At 48.2% G+C, this 25,637-nt stretch overlaps 2 protein-coding genes across 3 annotated transcripts; both read left to right on the top strand.

Moving 5' to 3' along the window:
• The first annotated feature begins 912 nt into the window (after positions 1–912).
• On the top strand, positions 913–9,766 carry Ap2m1 (adaptor related protein complex 2 subunit mu 1). The gene is made up of 12 exons (XM_038346461.1): positions 913–1,019; positions 3,096–3,212; positions 4,775–5,040; positions 6,093–6,175; positions 6,563–6,568; positions 6,734–6,869; positions 6,966–7,107; positions 7,418–7,537; positions 7,638–7,773; positions 7,874–7,971; positions 8,460–8,571; positions 9,179–9,766. Exons 2-12 carry the CDS (start codon positions 3,139–3,141, stop codon positions 9,311–9,313), a joined length of 1,308 nt encoding a protein of 435 aa, XP_038202389.1. The 5' UTR covers positions 913–1,019; positions 3,096–3,138; the 3' UTR covers positions 9,314–9,766.
• Positions 9,767–13,546: 3,780 nt separating this feature from the next.
• Abcf3 (ATP binding cassette subfamily F member 3) lies at positions 13,547–25,413 on the top strand. Of its 2 annotated transcripts, XM_038345968.1 has the most exons (21): positions 13,547–13,676; positions 13,899–14,046; positions 14,170–14,249; positions 15,175–15,221; positions 15,437–15,534; positions 15,633–15,755; positions 15,877–16,143; positions 16,729–16,809; positions 16,899–16,958; positions 17,057–17,113; positions 17,207–17,229; positions 17,342–17,397; positions 17,503–17,703; positions 17,801–17,877; positions 22,992–23,036; positions 23,115–23,247; positions 24,050–24,138; positions 24,270–24,361; positions 24,529–24,661; positions 24,778–24,865; positions 24,954–25,413. In XM_038345968.1, exons 1-21 carry the CDS (start codon positions 13,604–13,606, stop codon positions 25,110–25,112), a joined length of 2,130 nt encoding a protein of 709 aa, XP_038201896.1. In that variant the 5' UTR covers positions 13,547–13,603; the 3' UTR covers positions 25,113–25,413. The 2 variants fall into 2 exon arrangements, with proteins under 2 accessions (XP_038201896.1, XP_038201897.1); XM_038345969.1 differs by lacking the exons at positions 13,547–13,676; positions 13,899–14,046; positions 14,170–14,249; ... (1 more) ...; positions 15,437–15,534; positions 15,633–15,755 and having other exon boundaries at positions 16,044–16,143; positions 16,704–16,809.
• Positions 25,414–25,637: the final 224 nt, after the last annotated feature.

The raw sequence follows: 25,637 nt of genomic DNA, 5'->3' as shown, positions 1-25,637 counted from the left end.
TGCCCCGCCCTCCATCCTCCTTCCTTCCTGCCTTAGCAGTCATGGGCCTGCTCAGGCAATAAGACATCTCTGCCTACTGAGAGAAGAACCAAATTTTCTTGATTTGGCAAGAACTGGGTAGGCTGTTTGTGTCCAGGGTTGGCTCCACCTCATTCTCTCAGTTTGGATGTCATGGGAGACTGAATTTCTTAGTTCCATGCACAACTAAATTGGGGTATGATTTTTTGTAGCCCAATAAAATCATATGTAGCCCTGGCTGTCCTGAAACTCCCCATGTAGACCAGGCTGGCCTCAAACTCCTGCCTCTGCCTCCCGAGTGCATCACAGTCACGGGTTTCAGAGAAAAACCTTAACTAGTTTTGCCGAGAATTAGTCTCACTCCCCACCCTTTGTCTTTGGATAATTATCCCCGGGAAAGGGCTCAGTCGTGACTGCAATAGATAAATACACCTTGGGAAAATCAATCATGGTGTTAAAGAGCAGTAAATTCAGCACTGTAACAGGCCTATGCCAAGCTGTGTTTGTAGGGTGAAGACAGCCAGTCTTCGGAATCTGGAGACAATAAAAGACTTCAGTAATTCAAAATTTACAGCTGGTTTCGACAAACAGCTTTGATCTTTCGAAGCCTACCGAAACAATCTAACTAGGAACAGGAAAGATGGAAGAGACTACACTTCCCGTGATACTCAGTGAAGCAAATGAATGGGTGGAGTTTACCACGATGCGTGTCGCAAGCAAGACGCATAAGGCCCGCGACTGCGCCTCGAAGGCAGTCGGTAGTTGTAGTTTTGCTAAACCTAGGGCTCTCTGATTTAGCTCCTTGAAAGCTGCGGGGGCTGATGGGACTTGTAGTCGCCCCTGGAGGCAAGCGCGCAGGCGCAGCTGAGATCGGGGCGGGGCGGGGCGGGGCGGGAGCACTGCAGTGAAAGCCGAGGCAGCGGACAAGCGAGCAGGGGGCGGGCGGACATCTTGGGATCCGAGAGTGGCCAGGCCGGCCTTGTGGGGGCTGCTGACTCCAGGTGAGCTGGGAAGCTGGACTTATGGGTCCTTAGCGGGCTGGTGAGGGCACCGTGGTCGCCCGCCATGCCCTGCACCGCGCTTGGTGGAAAATTGCCCGCACCCGGGAGTGGCCTTAGCCTTCAGACCCGGGAGGGAGCGGACGCCCGGGCGGGGGTGCCTCGGGCGCGATTGCAGCAAGGGCGGGGAGCGACGCCTTCCAGTGACCCGCCGGGCGTCTCTGAGGAGAGACAGGGGCCCGAATCCTAGAGCCGGGATGCCGCGCGGCGCCCCCATACCTAGAATCCTGACAACCGCTCAACCCGGAGGCTTCCCATCTACCTCCCCCTCCCCCCCGGACAGTGACATCTCCTTGTGCCACTCCCTTGGACAGTGACAGGTCTCGAACCTTGCAATAGTCCTTCCTCCTATTTATCCCCATGGCTCCTTCCCCTCAGACTTGTGACAGCCCCCGCATGCGGGCGTGCTGTCTTCCCGGCCTGGATATCTCCTCCCTAGTCTGAGAAAACCCCACCACCTTCTCATGCCTCACGAGCCGCAGAGTAGGCCCTGTCTCTCGGCTTTCCTTTTTTCTACTGTCATTCTTTCTCCGCCGATTTTTGCTCCTCAAAAGCTCCTATGACCTTTGCCTTAGAAGAACTTCTCCAGGGACCCCCCCACAGCCGTATTTGCTGCTGTGGGTTCACCCTAGTATATTGCTAGCAACTACAGCTAACTGTTTCCTTAACTAAATATTCCATTTCTGTCCAGGACACACACACACACACACACACACACACCAACCCCCACCCACGGTTCAAGTGCCCTGAACTACCTACTGCTTGATACCTGTGGACTTGGTCCTTTGCTCAGGCTCCATTTTGCATTTTTTTTTCCTCTCAACTTCTCTGGAACTGTGAGATGCGAATGAGTCCACTGCCTTAAGAGACTTGTCATTGGTCTTGGGTTTATTTTCTAGTTTCAGGAAGTCTGTTAAACTAACCCCAGTGAAATTAATACCTGGGCTAATCCAGAAAATCTAGAATCAGATTAACCCCTTTTCTCAAACAGTCTAAACTAGTTTTGACCCAAATAATTTAAACAGTTGAGGCATTCTATTATCTTTGCCCATTGCTTATACATATCAGGCCTGAAGTGAGGTACCGGAGTCACAATGTAGATGGCAAGATTAATGCTACACACGGACCTTATTTTTATTGCACTTTGAAATTTTGAAAGATGGTGACCAGAAATAAGTGTCACAGGGGCTCAGCATTTAAGAGTACTTACTACCCTTCCAGAAGACCTGATTCAGATTCAAGCATCCAGGTGAGGTGGCTCACCCCTGCTTCCACACACACAGCATCCACACTGGCATGTACACACATGAAGGTAAAAAGTCTTTTTTAAAAGGACTGCAATCAACTTGGATCATGAGTGTGGTTTGCCGGCACTGGGACCTCTGCCCCCTTGCCTGCTTATCTTACTGCCTGGGAAAGAGGAGCCTTGCTTCAGCCACATTCCTGTGTCAATGTTAGAGCCTGAGGGCCTGCTTTTTCTCCCCTCCCATCCTCATCCTGCACACCCTTTCCTGGAATGTGTAGACTTCTGGAGGTTCACGCTCTGCTGCCTTCTTGGAAGGGGTAGTGCTTGCTCTAAAGGTTGTGCCTGGTGGCAGTCCCAGGCCCAAGCCAACTAGAGTAATTCCTACCGCCATTCCTGTATCAGCAGGCAGCCCAGTGACTCACTGGAAGGAGCCTGAATGAGAGTCTGCACAGTGGGAGGTTGAGAAGAATCCTTGTTGAGCTCAGCACCGTGGAGAAGGAATGGGGGTAATTCTCTGGCTCGGCCTCTCAGAAGAGGCTGGGTGAAAATGGCCTCAATCCTGAGCCCCACACTCTGAAATTTTTTTCTCCTATCCAGTGTGGAATAAACAGGAACTGGAGCCTAGCTGAGGGGGAGGGGCTTCCCTGGGAGAGCTGCAGAGTCACTTGCTGGAGGACTGAGTCAGGAAAAATGCCACGATGCACAGTCCCTCTGGGGACTTGGGCAAGGGTTCTGAGGATTTTCTTTACCCTACCCCCACCGTTCCTTCCTAGGTCTGTTCTCAGAGCAATGGGTCCCAGAGACTGAGCTGCCACCATGATTGGAGGTTTATTCATCTATAATCACAAGGGGGAGGTACTCATCTCCCGGGTCTACAGAGATGACATCGGGTAAGTTCTTGGTTGAGCATGCTGTGCCCGCACCTCCCTGTGGCCTTAGCCTGAGCATGCAATATAGCCTCGTTCCCATTAGGCACTGGCCTAGCAGCGAGGCTCGGGCCCTCGGAATGACACCCCCAGCTCCCAGGCTTAGGAATTCCTGCCCTTCCTTTTCCTGTATCTCTGAGGTATAGGTCTGGTTGCTAAAGATGAATGCTTTTTCCCAGTCAGGTTGTCTTCTTTTCAGGAGGGAGTGCTATCTGCAGTGGGTGTAGTTAGCAGCAGGGTGGGTACTAATCCATCTAACGCTTGCTTTCAAAATGCTCCTCATATTGAGAGCCTTCCCTAGACCCCATAAAATCCTCTCTGGTCTGTTGACTTGACTCAGTTGTTTTCATTTCTTCTGGGCCCTTCCTGGATGTGAACAGGCTTGAAGTGCTCTAGGGGTCATGCTGCCTTTGTAGTTCGCCTGGGTGGACCGAATAGCTCCATGTCCTAAGTCCCTCAGAACTTACAAAGAGCTTACTATAGCCTTGCTTCTCGCTCTGTCTCACGCTATGGCTCTTTGCTGACTAAGAGATCCTCCACTGCTCTAACCTGAACCTAGGCTCCTCTGCTACTTCCTACCTTGTTTCCTTTCTCAGAGAGCTTGAGCTAAATAGTCACGGAATAGATCTGTCGTAGTTCTCCTGTCTTCTTGTCTCCCTGGCTAATGGGCTAGCTTGGTGTGGCCTCTGTGGCTGTATCCATTGTTTGGTGGTGAAGCTGAGCTAGACTTTGTGGCAATGCCTAGCCTGAGTGAGCCTGGCTGGTCCCACCCCTTCTTGTTCCTCCCACCTCTGATGGTCCTGGTTGATGCTACAGCTAGGCCACATGACTTCCTGCATGCCTTGGTGTGCTCTCTATCTGTTGGCTGTTTGTCTGCTTCCCCCTCATGGTATGTGCTGCCCCCACCCCACGCTCTTGGTGTGTTGTGTGTCGTCTAACCCTCTCTCTCCTTGCTGTCACTCTCCTCCTCTTGCTGGCGTCATTTCTCTCATCCCATCTCATTGGCTGATGTAGCAATAGGTAAGCAGCCAGTCATGCTGCCACTCAGGTACAGGCGGGTAGAGGGTCCTGCTCCACATGATTGTTTTCCTTCATCTTTTTTTCATTCCCTTAACTTCTGGAGTCGGATCTTAGTCCTCCCTGAGGTCATACTAACTTTCTCCAACTTCCGGAGGAGTTGGTCTTCCCCACTGGTGGGCCCCATAGAGATTTCTTTCTCTTCAGGACCTGGAACTTCCTGGAAAGCTAGAGAGGTGGCAGCTGAGATATATCTGGGAAGTCGAAGTCAGGCCTGGGAGTCACTTTATTAAAGCTCCACCTACCCTTCCGTTATTATGATTTGACTTCCCTACTTCTCATAGCCTTCTTTCCATGAGCCCATAAGAAGGGAGCCCTAGTAATTTAAGCCTTGATTTTGGGTTATATGTCATTTCAGTGGTATGGAGGGTGGAGCTGCAGCGTCTGTAGGTGACTCTCATGAGGTCTGCCTAGATGCTGAGCAGACTCTTTGCGTCCTTTCTCCTCAGGAGGAATGCAGTGGATGCCTTTCGGGTCAATGTGATCCATGCACGGCAGCAGGTGCGCAGCCCTGTCACAAACATCGCTCGCACCAGCTTCTTCCATGTTAAGCGGTCCAACATCTGGCTGGCAGCGGTCACCAAGCAGAATGTCAATGCTGCCATGGTCTTCGAATTCCTCTATAAGATGTGCGATGTAATGGCTGCTTACTTCGGCAAGATCAGTGAGGAAAACATCAAGAACAATTTTGTGCTCATATACGAGCTGCTGGATGGTGAGGCATCTGGGGACTGATGGCCTTGGTGGGGATTAACCTAATTGGGGAGGGATCTGGAGACTCCCACATGCTCTGAACTTTGTTTCTGAGTCTCTGGTCTCTTAGATGATGAGCTCTGGCTTTGACACAGCCAGTCCACATCCAGGCCTGAAGGCTGCTTTGAAGTAGAATACAAAAATAGGCCAGCAGGTGTGCTGCGGAAGTTTTAGTCTTTGTTGGGGCTGGGAGCATGACTGAAGTTCGGTGCTGAGCCTGTATTAGCCTCACCTTTGCAGCTTGAGCCTCGTTCCCAGCCCGTGTTCCAGCTCTCATCTCACACTGCTGCAGAGCCTGGAGAAGAGGAAGTCCTAGAGGTCCCTTTGGCTGTCCGCTTTCCTCGCTTAGCATCTGTCACTGCTTCCCCTTTAACAACATCTGTTTTCTAGAGAAAATGAAGACTCATGATTTTTTTAGCCTCTTACCCACTGACCATGTGACTCTTCTGTGTTTTTTTTACATTAAAAAAATGTTTTATTATGAACAGCAAATCATAAGCTGAGTGCTCTAAGCCGAAAGACCTTACTGCAGATTGTTACACAGGCATCAAGACCTGGGCTAGCCAGGTCTACCCAGGCCAGAGGAAGGACTGGAATAAAGGAGGAAGCCTTTGTTTTTCTCTGGAGGCTAGTAATTCCCTTATTTTTGTTTTTGTTTATTTGGGCAGGGGGTTGTTTTGGTTTTTTTTGGGGGGGGGGTGGTTTGTTTTTTGTTTTGTTTTTCGAGACAGGGTTTCTCTGTAGCTTTGGAGCCTATCCTGGAACTAGCTCTTGTAGCCCAGACTGGCCTTGAACTCACAGAGATCAGTCTGCCTCTGCTTCCCAAGTGCTTGGATTAAAGGCATGCACCACCACCTCCCTGCCTTGTTTTGTTTTTTGCTTTGTTTTCTTTGTGTAGTCCTGGCTGTTCTGGAACTGGTCTGTAGACCAGGCTAGCTTGAACTCTGAAATCCGCCTGTCTGTGCTTCCAGAGTGTACCACCACTGCCCAGCTACAATTTCTTTCTTTTTGCAGAGATTCTAGACTTTGGCTACCCACAGAACTCAGAGACAGGTGCACTGAAAACCTTCATCACTCAGCAGGGCATCAAGAGTCAGGTACTTGAATTGTACAAAACACAGGGAGGGTGCATCCCAAACTCCATTCCTTCCCACTGTCCCCAGCTTTATCCTAGCTGACTCATGAGCCTGTCCTAGACAGGAAGTGCTGGCCTCAGCCTCATGCAGGCCTGCTTTGTCCTGGGTAGCTCTCCTATTCCAGAAACTGCCAACTCAGCCTCTCTATTACCAGGAATACAGCTCAGTTGGTTTCTTCTACACCAAGGGCAAGGGCTGTGTCCTTGTGGAGGCCTTGTATTCCTCAGAAGAGCATGGGGCTCTCCTTTGGAACTCAAGCCTCATAGCTTTCTCTTTTTTTTTTTTTTTTTTTTTTTTTGCTTCCTGTGCTGCTTCCTGTTGTGACTTTGCTGGACCTGTGGCCTCTAGCATCAGGTAAGTTGTTCTTCATGTCTACCATTCTAACTTTGCTCTGTTCTCCATCCCTGCCCTGTAAAGGTTATGAGTGAGGGAGGTAGGTTACAAAGCAGTAACAGAAAGGCGAGTGGGGAGGCTGGAGTGGGGAGCGGAGTGAGGTCATCCACCACCTTTACATCATAGACAAAAGAAGAGCAATCCCAGATCACCAGCCAGGTGACGGGGCAGATCGGCTGGCGGCGGGAAGGCATCAAGTATCGCCGAAATGAACTGTTCCTAGATGTTCTGGAGAGTGTAAACCTGCTTATGTCCCCACAAGGTAAGTGCCATCTCATGAAAACACCTAATGGGGCAGGGCAGAGCCTGGCCTTGCTGCTTGGCTCAGCTGCTGCCCTGTTTCTCTGTCTGGCCCCAGGGCAGGTGCTCAGTGCCCACGTGTCAGGCCGGGTGGTGATGAAGAGTTACCTGAGTGGCATGCCTGAGTGCAAGTTTGGAATGAATGACAAGATTGTCATTGAAAAGCAGGGCAAAGGCACAGCTGATGAAACAGGCAAGAGGTACCGGTGTCTGGGGGCTCAAGGGAAACAAAGTTGAACTGCATTTCTTCTGGAATTGCTAACTCTTTCCAAGAGCATTCAATGATGGTACTGTCATTGTTCTCAAAGAGCCAGCTTCTTTATTTGGTCCCCAGTAGCAGGGTTCTCAGGTGATAAGGAACCTGAAGGCTCTCCCTCACCTTGAAATGTAGGGCCCGGATTCCCAAGTGAGAAAGCTGATAATAGCGTCCCATAACCAGAGTGGCTAGCCTGCTGTGGTCTCTTAGTCTGGCACATTCTGTACCTGTGAGAGTTCTGCTTCTGTTTGCAGCGGTAAACAATCAATTGCCATTGATGACTGCACCTTCCACCAGTGTGTGCGACTCAGCAAGTTTGACTCTGAACGAAGCATCAGCTTCATCCCGCCTGATGGAGAGTTTGAACTCATGAGGTGCCACTGGGGAGTGAGGAGGCAGGGGTGCACCTGGGAGGGGTGGAAGGAAGAGAGTGGGACCAGCCCTGCGCTATCGAATCTGTTCTCCCCTCCAAAGATACCGTACTACTAAGGACATCATCCTTCCTTTCCGGGTGATCCCATTGGTGCGGGAAGTGGGACGCACCAAACTGGAGGTCAAGGTGGTCATCAAGTCCAACTTCAAGCCCTCACTTCTGGCCCAGAAGATTGAGGTGAGGGCGGGGGACTTGGAGAAGGAAAACTTGACTCGGGGAGTAGAGATAGATGATATTAGTCCTTCATAGAGCTCACTGACAAGTGTGTCACTCCTAGGTGAGGATCCCAACCCCACTGAACACAAGCGGGGTGCAGGTGATCTGCATGAAGGGGAAGGCCAAGTACAAGGCCAGCGAGAACGCCATTGTATGGAAGTAAGTCTTGAGGAGGCCCCAGCAGGGCTCAAGATGCCATAGTGTACCTTCTTGTTAAGTCTAAACCTTCTGTCTTCTTATGTGGGTTACGGGGTGAGAGAAGTGTGCCTGCTTTCTAGGAACCTGTTAGCCGAGAGAGAAAGTGTGTGTGTGCGTGCATGCGCACGCACACGCATGTGTCTGCTCTTGAGCTTGTATATATGTCTTTTTTTCAAAAGTATTTCCCACTGGCCCTTGTCTTGTGTCTGAAGCATACAGTCTGGCTAAGGGAGAGTTTACCCATCCATCTAAGAAGAAATTGAAGCCCCAAGTGCTTAAGATGTAACAGTTTCTCAGGGTCCCAATCTCTCATACTTGTCCTGGAACCTCCCATAAGCTCATGTGCCCTTATTCCCTCTCCCTCTCCATGCTTAAAACAAGCAATCCCTGCTTTGAAAAGTCTCCAAATTACCACAGGCTCCTCCTGCCCATTATCCCTGTGTTCCTAGGATCAAGCGCATGGCAGGCATGAAGGAATCACAGATCAGCGCAGAGATTGAGCTTCTGCCCACCAATGATAAGAAGAAATGGGCTCGACCCCCCATCTCCATGAACTTTGAGGTATAGCAGAGGGGGAGGCCTAGTGCCATGGCTGTGTGTGCTGGGAAAGTCAGTAATGGTTGAGATCAGTCTTTGCTCCTTAGGGATAAGGGAACTGGGTCTTGGTTGGGAAATGTCTTGAGTTGATATATCCATTCTCTTTAAGCCTCTTAGTAGAAGTTGAAATTTAATCTGACAGAAGGCTTTGACTTCTCTTGACTTGTCTCAGAACAGTTGTTGAGAAACAGACTATTTGAAAGACAGTTAAGACAACAAGCTGACTTTATTTGTGTGAATCAGACATAGCATTTTCTCCATTTGATTTATGCAGTCCACAGTGTTGACAAGAATAAGTATGTTCAAAGGCAGTCTTCTGGTTACCTCCTGACATTTAAAGGAATGGTTATCATCACAGCTAGGACCTTCTTCAGACATGAGATGATCCCTAGTAACTCTTTACTTGGTAACCTCCAGTGGGATCCCCACCCCAACATTCTTTTGTTACTTCTGGACCGCAGCCATTCACAAACACCTGTGGTAGACGAGGAGGGTGAACCATGAAACTTGCCAGAGTAGAGCCGATGTGATAGGAAGGCCATGTTCCTAACTGGAGCTGTCCTTTGCCCAGGTGCCATTCGCGCCTTCTGGCCTCAAGGTGCGCTACCTGAAGGTATTTGAACCGAAGCTGAACTACAGTGACCATGATGTCATCAAATGGGTGCGATACATTGGCCGAAGTGGCATTTATGAAACCCGCTGCTAGCTGCCTAGTGGCAGGTGGCCCACCTCCCCACCCACCCTTTCCACAGGTCCAAGTATCCCCAATGACCACTCATCAGTGTCTTTCCTCCCTCTTGCTTTGCTGCCTTTCCTTTACAGCAGCCCCTGAGTATAGGTCTGAACCCGCCACAATGGGACTGCTGACAGTCCCTGGCTTCCTGGGCAGGGTGGTTTCTGAGACATCTCTTCCATCTGTCTGTCCTGGCTTAGTGCCAGGCCCTGAGTTTTGTGACCAAAGCCAAGTGGCTCCCTCTCCTTTCTACCCTGTGGCCACACCTCTGCAGTGGGAAGGTTGACTACCCCTCCCCTCAGAACTTCCCCCAAGGCCAGTAACAGATCCCCAGCCCTTAGTCCCTACTCTGCTTTGGGATAGTATGCTTTGTTTTGTATACGTGTGACTTGGTCCAGTTCTAAACCCAATAAACTGTAGAGTGGAGTTGTTGGCTAAGTGTTAATGGGGCTGTTGGGGTGGGACTGTTAACTCTTTGTAGCCCTGGCTGTCCTAGAACTCTGTGTGTAGACCAGGCTGACCTCAAACTCACAGAGATCTGCCTGCCTCTGCCTCTTGAGTTCTGGGATTAGTGTGCACTACCATGCCAGGCTTTGTTTGGGTCTTGCCACGTGTAGCCCTAGAATTTACTATATAGACCAGACTGGCCTTGAATTTTTGTTGAGCCCTTGCCTCTGCCTCCCAAGTGCCGGTATTACAGACACATGCTTCCACTCCAGGCTTTGCTTTGAGGTAGATTTCATTGTGCAAGCCCAGCTGACTAAATTCAGAGCCTTCTGCCTCCACCTCTCAAGTGCAGTGTTGTAGATGTGCAATTTTTCTAATTAGCACATATCAAGGAAGATTTGTGTTTGTTCTTGCAACTATCCTGAGAAACTAATGTCTGAACTTCATCCATTTCTCTTTTAAGCTAGGTTCCAGTCTTGCTGTATGAACCATCAGAGGAAAGATTTATTTTCCCTATGCATTTTGTCAAACTTCTCTGGTGAAAATCTTCATCCCTCCAGAATTCCCAAGGGGACTGTCCTGTGTTAAGACCGAGAAAGAATAGGTTTGCCAGATTTCGGCTTTTTTAAATGGGAATTTTATATATATATATATATATATATATATATATATATATATATATATATATGTATATATATGTATATATATAAATTTCAAGCATAAGCAGAAAATAATATAATAATAACAAACCACAACTTGTCACCCAGCTTCAACAGTAATCAACAACTCATGGCCAACTCTAGTGTGTAACTTAACTGAAGTATCCTATAAAATTTTCTACAATTGCATCGGGATCCAGTTCTTGTATCAGATCCCCTGCAGCTGGGTTGTAGGCAGTTTATAAGTTGCCGGATGTGGAAGCTAAGAACTAAACTTGGGTCCTCTATAAGAGCAGTGTGTGCTCTTAACTCCTGAGCCTTTTCTCTAGCCCCTAATTATGTTTGGTTATTCATGTTCATGAGTATTTTACCTGCCCCACATGCATGCAGTACTTTGCAATGCCAGAAGAGGGCATTGGATCCTCTGAGACCTGTTAAAGAGAGTTGTGAGCAGTTGTGTCGGTTCTAGGAAACAAACCCCAATCCTTTGAAAAAGCAAGTGCTCTTCACTTCCCAGCCTCTGGGTTTTAGTGTGGTGTCTGTGTGTGTGCGCACATGTGGAGGCCAGAGGTCAGGGTTGAGTGTGCTCAATTGCCTTCCACCTTAATTGTCAGACAATATCTCATCGACCCTGGAACTCTGATTTGGCTCAGCTGATAAGCTAGTAAGCTCCAGCAATGGTCTTGTCTTTGCCTGCCCAGGGTGATTATTTTGTGTGAAAAACAGTGGCCCTCACTTCATAATAAGGGTACTAGAGACTTAAAGGAAAGCACTTTGTAGTGACTGGGAGGGGTGGGCGGCATTCCCACCCGGCTCCCAGTCGCCTGGCTAGCTTATGCCCTGAAATAACAACACACAAACTGTAATCATTTAAACACTGCCTGGCCCATTAGTTTCAGCCTCTTACTCACATCTTGATTAACCCATATCTAATAATCTGTGTAGCACCACAAAGTGGTGCCTTACTGGGAAAATTCTAGTGTACGTCCGTCAATCGTCCGTCAATCGGAGCTTCATCCCGTCTGGCTCAGAGAGGAGAGGCATGGCATCTGCCCCAGAGAGGGGAGGCATGGCAATTGCCTGAGGCATCTGCCTGAGCCATCTACTTCACTTCCTTCTTCCTGTTCTGTTTACTCCACCCACTAAAGGGCTGGCTTATTAAATGGGCCAAGGCAGTTTCTTTATTAACAAATGAAATCAACACAAACAGAAGACTCTCCCACATCAGCACTTTATTTTTTGACCTTGCAGAATCGGTCATCAGCCTAGAGAAGAGGCAAACATGGCTGGCTGACTCTCTGATTTGGCATTGAACAAAAAATCCTGCCCTCTTTTTTTTTCTTCCCATAGGCTGATATTCCAGAGAGTTACAGTCCTTTCCATTATCTTTTTAGCATTGTCCCCACCCCAATCCCCCCAACTTGTGCTGGAGATCCCTCCCCACTTCCCTGCTACATGGGCTCAGTTATGTAGCTCACCAACTTCTCAGTCCTAAGGTAAACCTGCCAGGTTGCAGGTAATAGCCTCTAGAGAAAGCAGGGACATCATGCCTCGTGCTTACATGTGACTCATTGATGAGCACTAAGTATACCTTATACTGGAAATAGACCATAATCACTCCTTACAGATGACTCTTACTTGGATCAAATTCAGGTCCTTATGCTTGCATAGATAGCACTTTACTGAATCATTTCTCCAACCCCTAATCTGTATTTACGGTAAAATGGTTCTTAGATTAGATTTAGAGGCTCAATGCTGGTTTTGTGGTTGTGGGTGACTTTTTCTTTCTTTTCTTTTCTTTCTTTCCTTCCTTCCTTCCTTTCTTTCCTTTCCTTCTGTGACAATGTTTCTCTGTGTAGTTAGTCCTGACTGTGTTGGAACTCCCTCTGTAGATTAGGCTGGTCTTGAACTCACAGAGATCCGAGTTGCTGCCTCCTAAATGTTGGGATTAAAGGTGTGCACCACCACTACCCAGCAACCTTGAATTCTTGATACTATCACTGCCTCCTGAATGTTAGGGTTACAAATGTAGGCCACCGCGTCCAGTTTTATGAGGGACCAAACACAGCGCTTCAGGCATGCTAAACAAGCACTCTACCAACTAAACTATATCCTCAGGCATACTGATAGGCTTTTTAAACTTTAAACACCAAGACTGGCTCCCCATTGCAGTAATGTTTAAGATTGATGAGTGGGCAGTCCAGTGTGGCGGTATTTGCTTTTAATTCCAGTACTTGAGTGACAGACAAGGTGGGAGGATCAGAAGTTCCAGGTTAGCTTGGATTATCTGGAGAGACTGTCTCAAAAAAAGAATACGGGTGTAATTTGAGCATATTAGGAAGAATTTTCATAGTGTTATTTAGAAACAAAATCTACCTGAGCAAATCGATGGGTGGTACTTTTACACATCCCCAGATTAAGGGTGTAAGAAAATCTGCTTCGTCTGTAGACCCAGAATAAACAATGTATAAAGGGGCTTCTTGTTGGTCGAGTTTTCTGGAGGTGGGTGGTGGTGCCTTGAAGTGGAAAAACAGAATAGCCTAATTCCCAATGACCTGGTTGAACACCTATGGAGTGTGAAGGAACTGAGCACAGAGCAGGGGAGGGTGGAAGGCTGGGCATCACCAAGCTGGTCTACTAACTAGACAAAACGAAACCGACAGACTCTGCACTGAGCTGTCGTGAGTCAGCAGAACGCCGAGGCCTAAAGGCCTGGGTAGGCGTGCAGCGGCATGCGCCTGCGGGGAAGGCTCCAAACTAGCAAAGCAGTTCACTTCTACGGCTGCCTGTCTCTAGGCGAGGCTCCCCTCCCAGCACCCACTGTGCTCGCGCTGATAAACGTCAGGCGACTCCGCCACACCCCTCGATTCCATCTCTGCTCTCCAGAAGGCAGCTAAAACCGCACAGGTGACGAATATATTCGTGAAGCAGGAATTGCGCAGGCGCAGAGGCCGCCGTGCCTGAGACATCTCGGCGCTTGCGTGCAGTCCGCCTAGCCACGCCCTCTGGGCTCCACGCAGGCTTCTGCTTTCTTACGTCATTACTGCGCTTGCGCCTTGGAAGGAAGGGGGGGTGCGATTTCGGGGAGGGGGAGGGCAAGGAGGCGGGCCTAGGCCTAGGTCTCATCACGGCTGCGCAGACGGGATCCCGACTGAATATGGCGACTTGTGCCGACATCCTGCGGAGCGAGTTCCCAGAAATTGACGGGCAGGTCTTCGACTACGTGACCGGTGAGCGAAACGGAATTAACTGCCGGGGGAGGCTGAAGTGGAGGTCGTGAGGGAAGACTGAGGGTGGACAGTGCAGCAGACTGCTGTCTAGTCTCTCCTCTGCGTGACCTCTTATCTTGAGGGCCGGTGGGGTCTGGAGTCCCGAGTTGGCTGATCAAACACTGAGACTGCTCGCGCATAAAGACACCCGGTGTCTTTCTTGTTATGCGGTACCCGGCCCAGGCGTCTTGCACAGCGGCAGTGCGGACTTCGAGTCTGTGGACGACCTGGTGGAAGCTGTCGGCGAACTATTGCAAGAAGTGTCCGGGGACAGCAAGGATGACGCGGGCATCAGGGCTGTCTGTCAGCGCATGTACAACACTCTACGCCTGTATGTGCCAAGGGAAAGGAGTTGATGGGCAGAGGGAGGCGAATGGAGTACAAACGTGGGGGAAGGTCTGAAGGCTGTAAATCTTTTCTCCGAACTGACTGCTTTTTATCCCTACCCACGCAGGGCTGAGCCACAGAACCAGGGAAACAGCCAGGTGCTACTGGACGCCCCCATCCAGTTGTCAAAGATAATGGAGAACTACGGTGAGACTGAGGGAAGGTTGAGCCAGCTGCCTTATGCCACTCCATCCACCTGCTCCTTGCATCTCGGGACTCCCTCCAGCTCTTCTTCTCGGAGGAGCTTGTGGTATTTGTGAACATGAGAGCATGTGATGAGCTGGGCAGTAGTGCTCCGAGCATTACAGAGGCATGAGTTTGAGACCAGTCTGGTCTTCAGAGCAAGTTCCAAGACAGCCAGGGCAACACAGAAACCCTGCCTCGAAAAATAAAAACAAAAACAAACACCAAAAAAAAAAAAAAAACCCAAAAACTTGTAATGAAGGGTTGGAAGGTTCTCCGAGCTATAGCCTATAGTAGGAGGCATAGAGCCTTGAGCTAAACATACTTGGTTTTGCCAATTTTGTACTTTAACCAACAGCATGGTCTTGTAAGAGTACATCAGCCTCTGTCTTTAAATATGAGATCTTTTTCTTCTTTATCTCAAGGCGAATAATCATCTATTGCAGTGTCATAATACTGTCTACTTTGTTTTGTTGTTGTTGTTTTTGGTTTTTCTAGACAGGGTTTCTCTGTAGCTTTGGGGCCTGCCTGGAACTAGGCCTTGAACTTACAGAGATCTGCCTGCCTCTGTCTCCCTAGTGCTGAGATTTAAGGCATGCACCACCATCACCCAACTAGAAACAGGAAAGGGCAGCTTTGTTTTTTTTGGGGGGGGGGGAGGAGACAAGGTTTCCCTGTAACTTTGGAGCCTGTCCTGGTACTCGCTTTGTAGACCAGGCTGGTCTCGAACTCACAGAGATCTGTCTGTCTGCCTCCTGGGTGCTGGATTAAAGGTGTGCGCCACTACTGCCTGGTATAATCTTTCTTAAAAACTGTTCTTGGTTCTTGTTAGTCAAAGTCTTCATTTCCCTTCCCTGGAGAAGGTGACTGCCTTTCTTATCACTTACAGACTGTGACACCAAACTTCCAGGACTGCTAAAGAGGGAACAGTCCTCGGTGAGGAGCAGAAAGGGGAAGGGGCTGTGTCTATGGTGGGTGTGAGAGTTGACTATCTAAATAGTGGATTTATCTTTGGGGGAGATTTCTGATGTGTCTTCCTGTGAGACTTTGGTTCTATATCATCATGGGTAAGCTGTAAGGGTTTGTTTGAAGTGGTCCCTGGAGTTCCCTTTCAAACCTGTATGAGCTGACTGTGTTTGGAATTCACTCAGACAGTGAATGCGAAGAAACTCGAGAAGGCTGAAGCTCGACTGAAGGCAAAGCAGGAGAAGCGTTCAGAGAAGGAAACTCTGAAGACCAGCAGCCCTCTGTGAGTTTAGGAAGAAGGACTCAGAAGGGAGCAGGATGGGTTCTTGTATTGAAGGACTGTCAAGAGCCCTAAAACCTGTCCATTTCTCCTTTTATAAGTGTCTTGGAGGAGGCATCCGCTAGCCAGGCAGGCAGCAGAAAAGAGAGTCGGATGGAATCATCTGGCAAGAACAAGTCCTATGATGTGCGAATTGAGAACTTTGATGTATCCTTTGGGGATAGGTAAGGGAATGACCAGGGCATGATTTGTATCATTAGAAGAGTATTTGGAACTATGGAGTGGGCACGTTCCTTTGCACCTGCTCCTAGATCACTCTTCACCTCTCTCCTGCCACCCCTCCAGGGTACTGCTGACTGGAGCAGATGTGAACTTGGCATGGGGCCGACGCTATGGTCTGGTGGGACGCAATGGTCTGGGGAAGACGACATTGCTAAAGATGCTGGCCACTCGGAGCCTGAGAGTTCCAGCCCATATTTCCCTGCTGCATGTGGAACAGGAAGTTGCTGGAGATGACACCCCTGCCCTACAGAGTGTTCTGGAAAGTGACACCGTACGGGAAGACCTGCTACGGCAGGAACGGGAGCTCAGTGTCAAGATTGCTGCTGGCAGGTGAAGGCTTCAGGCTAGAGGGTACAAGCAATAGCTGTCTGTCCTGGTTGATTGGTGTTAACTTGACCCAAGCTAGAGTTACTAGGGAAAATGCCTTTATCAGAGGGGCCTGTGGTGAAGTCTGTGGTGCATTTTCTTAACTAATGGTTGTGGGAGGACCCACCTCAATTGTGGGTGGTGCCACCCCCAGGCTGGTGGTCCTGGGTTGAATAAGAAAGCAGACTGAGCAAGCCAGGAGAAACAAGCCCATAAAGCTGTGTTCTGCCATGGCTCTGCTTCACCTCCTACCTTGAGTTCCTTCCCTGACTTTGCTCGGTGATGCAGTATGACCTGAGAGTTATAAGATAAAATTGCTCCTCCAGGTTGCTTTTACCACAGCAACAGAAGCCTGGCTACTAAGACTCTGTCTTTTACAGAATGTCTCCATAATTCATGTGGCCTCCCAAATGAGCAGCAGAGCTTGGAGTTTGGCTTATGGAACTGTAAAGCCCTCTCTTTCCAGAGGCCTGCCTTCCAACTTAGAGGGTGCAAGACTTCCTCTTAGACTGTCTTTATACAAGCTGGTTGGGTCTTTTTTCTTCCCAGGGCAGAGGGCTCAGAAGCTGCACAGTTGGCAGAAATCTATTCCAAACTGGAGGAGATTGAGGCCGATAAGGCACCTGCCAGGTATTTAAAATTCCCACTTGCTGTCCCGTTTAGTTGTTCAAATGAGGTTTGAACTGTTTCAGTTGGAGTCTTCTCATTTTCATTCCCAGAGCGTCAGTCATTCTTGCGGGACTTGGTTTTACCCCTAAAATGCAACAACAGCCTACCAGGTGAGGAAATTTGGCCGTTCTTGGCTTTGAACGCTGCTGTCTCTGGCCCTGCTTGTCCTGATGAACACCCACCCCTAATGTGAGTCTGTTGTCATTAGGGAGTTCTCAGGTGGCTGGAGGATGAGATTGGCCTTAGCCCGGGCTCTGTTTGCCAGGTGAGTCTCCTGAGCCTGAGAATGTGAGACTGAACACAATGAGCTGGTCGGTCTCTTGCCATAAAACCTCATGCTGTGCATTCTTTTTCCTAGGCCAGATCTCCTGCTGTTAGATGGTGAGTTTGAATGAGCTGCTCTGACTTTGGAACTAGACAAGGATGATAACATTCTTGTTTCTAGTTCTCCAGCCCTTCATTCCCAAGTATGTGTTTCTTACTTCCTCTCCAGAACCCACAAACATGCTGGATGTGAGGGCCATCCTGTGGCTGGAGAATTACCTGCAGGTGAGTCTAACTACGGCTTTACGGTGGGTTTGGATAAAGTTTGCCTCCAAGACACTGGGGGGCCGGCTACCCTTCCAAACAGCCTCCCATCCTGTTATTCCTCAGACATGGCCCTCCACAATCCTAGTTGTCTCTCATGACCGCAACTTCCTGAATGCCATTGCCACAGACATCATCCACCTGCATAGCCAACGACTAGACGGTTACCGGGGGGACTTTGAAACCTTTATCAAGAGCAAGCAGGAGCGGCTACTCAATCAGCAGCGCGAGTATGAGGCCCAGCAGCAGTACCGCCAGCATATCCAGGTGTGCAGGGGCAGCGGGGGGAGGCAGGACTGAGTCCCATCCCATCAGCATCAGTTGGTGGCAGTGAGGGAGCCTGATGGGTGCCCATTTCTTGTAGGTCTTTATAGACCGTTTTCGGTACAATGCCAACAGAGCGTCTCAAGTGCAGAGTAAACTCAAGATGCTGGAGAAGCTGTGAGTACAGAGTCCTCTTCCAGACACCGACTCCTTCATTTCCGCCCCTCAGTTCGTAAGCTGGCCTTGCCCTTCCATTCCAGGCCTCCCCACAGCCAGCAGCCAGCCTCTACTCCAACCACTAATCTCACCTAGGCAGCCACAAATTCAGACGTATTGTCTGCCTCTGTCTGTCTGCTTTGTCTAGCCTTTCTTTCTCCCCATACTGAAGTTTAAGACTAGTGCAGACTAAGCCTCAGCTGTGTCTAGCTTCTCTAAGAGCATGTTTTCTGGGGTCATCCATGTCATAATGTTAACACTTCACCTCCTTTCGTGGTGGCATGATGCTCCATTTCATGACTCGAATACATTTTGTTTATTGCGTCAGGTGATGAACATTAGGTTATTCCTATTTTGTTTTTAGGAATAATGAATGCAACTATAAACTTTTAGGGAGTGTGGGAATCTGTAAGACTGACTGCCAGTTTACAAAAGTTCTCCTGCCTCAGTCTTCTGGGTGCTGAGATTACGGATGCAAGCCACCACAGCTGGTCTGCTGTGATGCTGTGAACATGATTATATTCAAGTTTTTTTTTTTTTTTTTTTTTTTTTTTTTTTCGAGACAGGGTTTCTCTGTAGCTTTGAAGCCTATCCTGGAACTAGCTCTTGTAGACCAGGCTGGTCTCGAACTCACAGAGATCCGCCTGCCTCTGCCTCCCGAGTGCTGGGATTAAAGGCGTGCGCCACCACCGCCCGGCTTATATTCAAGTTTTTTTAATTTTTTTCTTTTAAAGATTTTTTTATGTGTGTGAGTGTTTTGTCTACATGTATGTAAAGTCAGTGTGTGTGTGTGTGTATGCCTGGTTAAGCGCCAGAAGTTGGAGGCGAGTCCCCTGGAATTGGAATTAACAGATGACTTTAAACAACTGTGTGGGTACTAGAAACCAAACCTGGGTCTTCTCCAAGAGCAGTAGGTGCCCTTACCCACTGAGCCATCCCTCCAACCCCCTATGTTCAAGTTGCTAAGCAAATATTTGTTTTTGCTTAGGTACATATCTAAGAGTAGATTTGCTGTTTTACATGGTAACTTAACTTTTGAGGGATTTTGTTGCTGCTGTTGTTGTTAAAACAGTTTCACTGTGTAGCCCTGGCTGGCGTAGAACCTGCTTTATAGACCAAGCTGGCCTCAAATTCACAAGGATCCCTTCTGTCTTTACCTCCCAGGTGGTAGAACTAAAGCATTTGCCACAAGATTTTACCTCTACTGGTTAACTTTTTAAGGATCTGCCAAACTAGGTTTGTTTATTTGTTTTGAGATAGTTTTGTAGCTCAAACTGGTCTTAAACTCTTACTTGTTTGTTTTTGAGACAGGGTTTCTCTGTAGCTCTGACTGTCCTGGAACTCACAGAGATCTGCCTGCCAAGTGGCCTTAAAGTCTTTTGTAGCCAAGGATGACCTTGAACTCCTCATCCTCCTACCTCCATCTCCCAAGTGCTGAGATTATGGACATATGTCACCATACATATGTGCATGCTGGAAATTGGAACTAAGACCTGTGCACCCTTGGCAAACATTTTAGCAACTGTTTTATATCCCCAGAGCCCTTCCAGACCAATTTTTTTAATTCAGTAAATGTATACATTTATTTTACATTGGACACACTACAAGTCTCACTAAAAAACGACTACAAGTCATATCAGACTTTTTTTTGCATCTTTTTAATGAATTTTTTCTTTTGTGGAGATCATAATCAAATCATTTCTCCCTTCCCATTCCTCCCTCCAAACTCTCCCTTATATGCCTCCTTTCTCTTTTTCCAATTCATAGCCTCTTTTTTTTTTCATGAATTGCTGTTACATGTGCATATGTACATGAATATATTCCTAAGTATAACTTGTTCAATCTGTATAATGTTACTTGTGTTTTCAAGGCTGACCATTTGGTACTGGATACCAGTTGGTGTGCTCTTCCCTGAGGAAGATTGTTCCTCCTGCTGTCAGCGTTCCTTGGTTGCCTATAGTTCTTTGTGTAGGATTTTAGGCTTGTACCCCACACACACCCACACACACTTTGGCATGTCTGTTTCTCATTCTTGTTTAACTCATGTTTGGGTAGTCATATTGTTGAGACTTTATGGGTATGCTTCTGACATTGCTAGGAAACAGTCTCAGAGCATACTCCCTGCTCTTCTGGCTCTTAGTCTTTCCCCTCTTCCAAAAGGTTCTCTTGAGTGTTTTGTGGATGTATTGGGACTGGGTTCTACAACACTGTTTTGATTGGTTGTAGTTTTCTGTAATGGTCTCTCTCCGTTGCAAAGAGAAGTTTCCTTGGTGAGGAGGTGAGGCTAGACTGTGGAGAAGTACTTAGAAAGTCTGGTTGGATGCAGTGCAGAAAGGATCTGTGGGCGGTTGCAGGTCCAGACTACTCTTTTTGTTTTTGGTTTGAGACAGTCTCTCACTTTGTAGCCCAGGCTAGCCTCAAACTTCAGGTACATCTGCTTCCCACAAGCTGGACTCACTTTCCACTTCTGGCTTGTCAGATTACGCACTAAAACAGAGGTATTGGTTTATATGCCTCCTCCAGGGTATGGGAGCTGTCATTGTCCTATATCTTTGCCAGCACTTGTTCTTAACTCTTGCAGTCTTGGCCACCCCAATAGTTTGAAAGCAACATTTCACTGTGGTTTTGATAAGCAGTTCTATGACTAATAAAATTAGTCATTGAGGGTTTAATCTTGAAGGAGTTGTTCTAGAAGTTCTGGGAGAGAGTAAATTTATAAGGCTTACAACTCTGATGTGGAAACATTTATCATTGTATCTTAAGGGTAAAAGCTACCAAGACAGACTGGGGGCTGGAGGCATAGAGCTGTAATCTCAGAACTGGGGAAGGCCAAAGCCAAGGACTTCTAAGTTCAAAGCCAGCTCAGGCAAGCTGGTGAGACCTTTCCTCACATGTACAACATAAAGGAAGAACACAGATTTAAGTTTTTTAAAGGCTGTTGAAAGATGGGGTTTGGGTTTTTTTGTTTTGTTTTTGTTTTTTTACTGGGGAACCATTCAGCCAGGAGAAGGTACCCGCAGCAAACATGATGGTTCGAGTTTTATCCCCAGGACTCGTGGTAGAAGAGGGAATGGGCTCCAGACTTTTTCTGGGGTTTGTTTTTGTTTTGAGGCAAGGTGTCACCATATAGCCCTGGCTGGCCTCAAACTCACAGAGGTCCGTCTGCTCTGCCTCCCAAGTGCTACAGTTAAAAGTGTGTGTCACCATGGGCAAATAAATGTCATTAATATTTTTTTAGAGCAGGAGAGATGTCTCAGCAGTAAAAGACATGCATGTTGCTCTTGCAGAGGACATGGGTTTGGTTCTCAGCTCCCACATGACAGCTCACAACTGTGTGTAATTCCAGTTCCAAAGGAATTGACACCCTCTTCTGACCTCATGGGCACTGCATACATTTGGCATACAAACTTACATGCATGTAAAATACCCATACAGATAAGAAAATAAATATTTTCAATTTTTTATGTGTATATATTTTTAATGTATATTTTTTAATTTTTATTTTACTTTTTGTTTGAAGCTACATACACTCTTTATGTAGTCTTAGCTAGCCTGTCTTTATGTAGTCTTAGCTAGCCTGGAACTTGCGATGTGGAACATGTGGGGCTTGAACTCAGAGAGGTCTGCCTGCTTCTGCCTTCCAAGTACTAAGATCAAAAGCATGTACCACTACACCTAGCTTATATATGTATTTTAATTTTTTTAATGTGCATCGGTATTTTGCCTGCATGGATGTCTGTGTGAGGGTGTCAGACCCCTGGAACTGGAGTTACAGACAGTTGTGAGCTGGGTCCTGGGAACTGAACCCAGGTCCTCTGAAAGAACAGCCAGTGTGCTTAGCCACTGAGCCATCTCTCCAGCCCCAAGTTTGTTTATTTTTTAAGCTACAAAAAAAGATGATTCTCTTTCTTAGAGATTGTGAGCTAGAAGAATACATTGTAGCATTAGCTAGATGAAAGACATGCAAGTGTGTTTTCTCCAAGCATTTCCTTGTGTAAGAGGAACTGAGTTGTTTTTAAGTTTAGTTAATTCTTGTCATTTAGTTGAGTCAGGGTCTCTCTACATGGCACAGAATGTTTATGTAAGTTGGCTTTAGGCCCCTAAATGGTAATAATTTGGGTATGTTACCACATTCAACACCAAGTTGAATTTTACTGCTTTTATTAGTGTGTGTTAATGATATAGAATAGGTTTTGTTAGTCTACATGTTCCCTGGGCCCTTGAGAGAATGTTATGACCAGACGGGAGTCTCTGCAGCCACAGACTGAAGCTGACTAACCTATGGGGATAGACATCGTTTAGAAGGCAATCTGATGGGCACATCATGACGTAACAAATAGCTGTGCTGCCACACTAGAGCTTGTGACCTGCCTGGCCCCCGGTTTTGATCTGGTTTACAGCACAGATGCGAGGTGCTCATATGAAGCAGGCCTCAATTCCTATCAAAGCAGTTGGTTAGCCCATAGTAGACTTGCCAGTGGGCACATCTTACGTGGCCAGTCAGTAGTGTAGCACATGGTTCCATGACTAAGGACTGTTGATGGCAGTCCTCCCTCAGTAGCCTGCTTACCACCTTCCAGCGCCGAGGGTCAGCCAGCAGGGCAGAAGCTTCCTCTCAGTTGCTTTCTCTGTACTGTAACCAGCCTAAGTCTTGTCGTGTGTTTCTGCATAGTGGAGTTCTTTGCTCCTGAGTCATCATGGCCTTTATACCGATGCCTACAGTTAGGGTAATTGCGCGTGAGTGTGCGTGCGTGCGTGCGTGTGTGCGTGTGTGTGTGTGTGTGTGTGTGTGTGTGTTAGGATGATTGCATGTCTGCACGAGTGTGTGTGCATGTGTTAGGATGATTGCACGTCTTCATGAGTGTGTGCATGTGTTAGGATGATTGCACGTCTGCATGAGTGTCTGTGTGCGTGTGTTATGATGATTGCACATCTGCATGAATGTGTGTGTGTGTGTGTGTGTGTGTGTGTGTGTGTGTCAGGTTTCCTTGTGGTTTTTCCATATATTCCACCCTCAGTGTTTTCCTTTCCACTTTCACATCTTGTTAAATAATCATTTTTCCATCTCTCCTCAGACCTGAGCTAAAGCCGGTGGACAAGGAGTCAGAGGTGGTGATGAAGTGAGTTCTAAGCCGGGGAGCTGATGGGGAGTCTCTCCTCCTGGCTGTCTCCACACTTCACACTTGCACCTCCTGCAGGTTCCCTGATGGCTTCGAGAAGTTCTCACCGCCGATTCTGCAGCTAGATGAGGTGGATTTCTACTATGACCCTAAACACGTCATCTTCAGTCGCCTGTCTGTCTCTGCTGACCTTGAGTCTCGCATCTGCGTGGTATGGTTGCTCCTCTGTTCTGTGTCCCGGGAGTTGTTTATCTTAGCAAGTGTGGATTGGACAGTCCTGAGACATTAGAAGGAAGAGTGCAGGGCCTGAACATTATACTTGGGCTGCTGCTGTCCTCTGTAGTCTCACAGACCGCCTCAGAGAGGAGAAGCCTGGCTCGTGGCATTCTATAAATATATAGAACAATAGTTCACTGCTCTTGGTCTGCTTATGCCAGCCATGAGACATTAAAGCAAGACCGTAGGTCGTAAGTCAGGATTTAGAGTAGTGTATGCCATTCTATAGTTTGGTTTTAGGAAATCTTTGTTCCTCAGAAGGGAGAGAAAGGCTGGGGAAATAGCTCAGCAAGTAGAAAGTGCTTTCTGCCAAATGTGAGGGCCAGGATTAAGTTCCCAGAACTCATGTTATGGTAGAGTGCTCATGACAGCGCTCAGTCCCTGTGTGCAAGGGTCAGAGACTGGGAGTCACCAGAGCAAGGTGGCTAGCCAGCTAGTGCAACTGTGAGCTGCAGAAAAATTTGAGGAAGACATCCTACATTGCCTTGGGCCTCCACATGCACATATTTGTACCCAGATGTACCCATGCATGGGGACACGCCACTTCTGGTTACCGGGAGAAGTAACCCTTGCCCCTTGCAAGTACTCAAGTATTGGTTCCCTTTGCAGCTTTGCATGTTGTAGTAGTTCCTCGGAGGTTTTGGTTGCAAGGCTGGAACTACCCAGAGCCCCTCTTCCTTCTTTCCTCCTGTGCCCCACACATGCACACTCATTAAACATGCTTATGCTTCTTTCAGGTTGGAGAGAATGGGGCTGGGAAGTCTACTATGCTGAAGCTGCTCATGGGGGACCTGACTCCTGTTCGAGGTATCAGACATGCCCACAGGTAAGGGACACCCCCCCCCACACACACACACACTCCCAACCCCGCCCTGCTATGAACTGTACGCATTCTCTACACAGTCAGCTACCTGTACTACTCCACAGCGGTGCCTTCTGTTTTCTTTTTGCCTCCAGGAATCTAAAGATAGGCTATTTCAGCCAGCACCACGTGGAACAGCTAGACCTGAACGTCAGTGCTGTGGAACTCCTGGCTCGAAAGTTCCCTGGTATGTTAGGGTAGGGTTTGCAGCAACAGCGATTTAGCTGTCCTTACACCTAGGCCCATCTTCAGTCAGTCTAAGCAGCTTGCCTAAGTCTGGGTATAAGAGCATGGGCATTGGGAAGAACATAGGCTTTGGGCCAAGAGCCCGTCTGATGTGGGGGCCTTTTCCAGGGCGACCCGAAGAGGAATATCGACACCAGTTGGGCCGGTATGGCATCTCTGGGGAACTGGCCATGCGCCCTGTTGCAAGTTTATCTGGGGGCCAGAAGAGCCGGGTAGCCTTTGCTCAGATGACCATGCCTTGGTGAGATTTATTTTCTTGGGTTCTTGCTTCTTGCCCATTACAAAATGATTCTTTGATATTTGTGCCATAGGAATTTATTGTCTCCCATCTTGTAACTTGTGTGTTCTCCCTTCCAGCCCCAACTTCTATATTCTGGATGAGCCCACAAACCACCTGGACATGGAGACAATTGAAGCTTTGGGCCAAGCTCTCAACAACTTCAGGGTGAGCCTGCTCTAGCCTGATTGTTCTTCCCTAGGCCTCAGCACCACTTGATAGCCATTCCCCTGAGTGCTCCTGTTCTGTCTTTCAGGGTGGCGTGATTCTGGTATCCCATGACGAGCGCTTCATCCGGCTGGTGTGCCAGGAGCTGTGGGTGTGTGAGAAAGGCAGTGTGACCCGGGTTGAGGGAGGATTTGACCAGTACCGTGCCCTCCTCCAAGAACAGTTCCGCCGGGAGGGCTTCCTCTAGAGCCCCCGACTGAGTAAGAACTGTGCCTAGGAATGGACTGGTCTCGCGAGACCCCTGAGCTACCGTATAGGCAACCAACTCCAGACTTGACTTTCCCTATTTGGGGACAGCCTTATTTCCCAGATTTCTTTTCCTTTCAACTGGAGCATCCTCTGCACAATGTGGGGAGGCCTATCGAAGGGCTTGTGGAGACAGCTCTGATGGAAAGGGGTAGGGGGCGCCATCTGGGGTTATCAGTACCCGAATGCCCAGCTTGACAGGGCCCCACATGGCTGCTATGTAAATTAAATATCCTCCTGTATCTCTCTCTTGCCTCATCTCTGCTCCTTCATGGGCAGGAGTTGCCATAATTTTCTGCTGTAGGTTCTGGGCTCTCTGATTGGTGTTTTCCTGGGACATAAATGTCATTCACACAGCAACAGCAGTGCCAGTCTTCCTCTTGTTGGGAGATGGCATCTGTATGGGCTTGGGTGGGCTTGGACTGAGGAATGGAAAGCAGGGTTATGGGGTTACTGGTGCTTATAC

This window comes from Arvicola amphibius, chromosome 10 (assembly GCF_903992535.2).
Source record: "Arvicola amphibius chromosome 10, mArvAmp1.2, whole genome shotgun sequence".
Classification (NCBI taxonomy): Eukaryota; Metazoa; Chordata; class Mammalia; order Rodentia; family Cricetidae; genus Arvicola; species Arvicola amphibius.
This window is presented reverse-complemented; position numbering and strand designations above follow the sequence as displayed.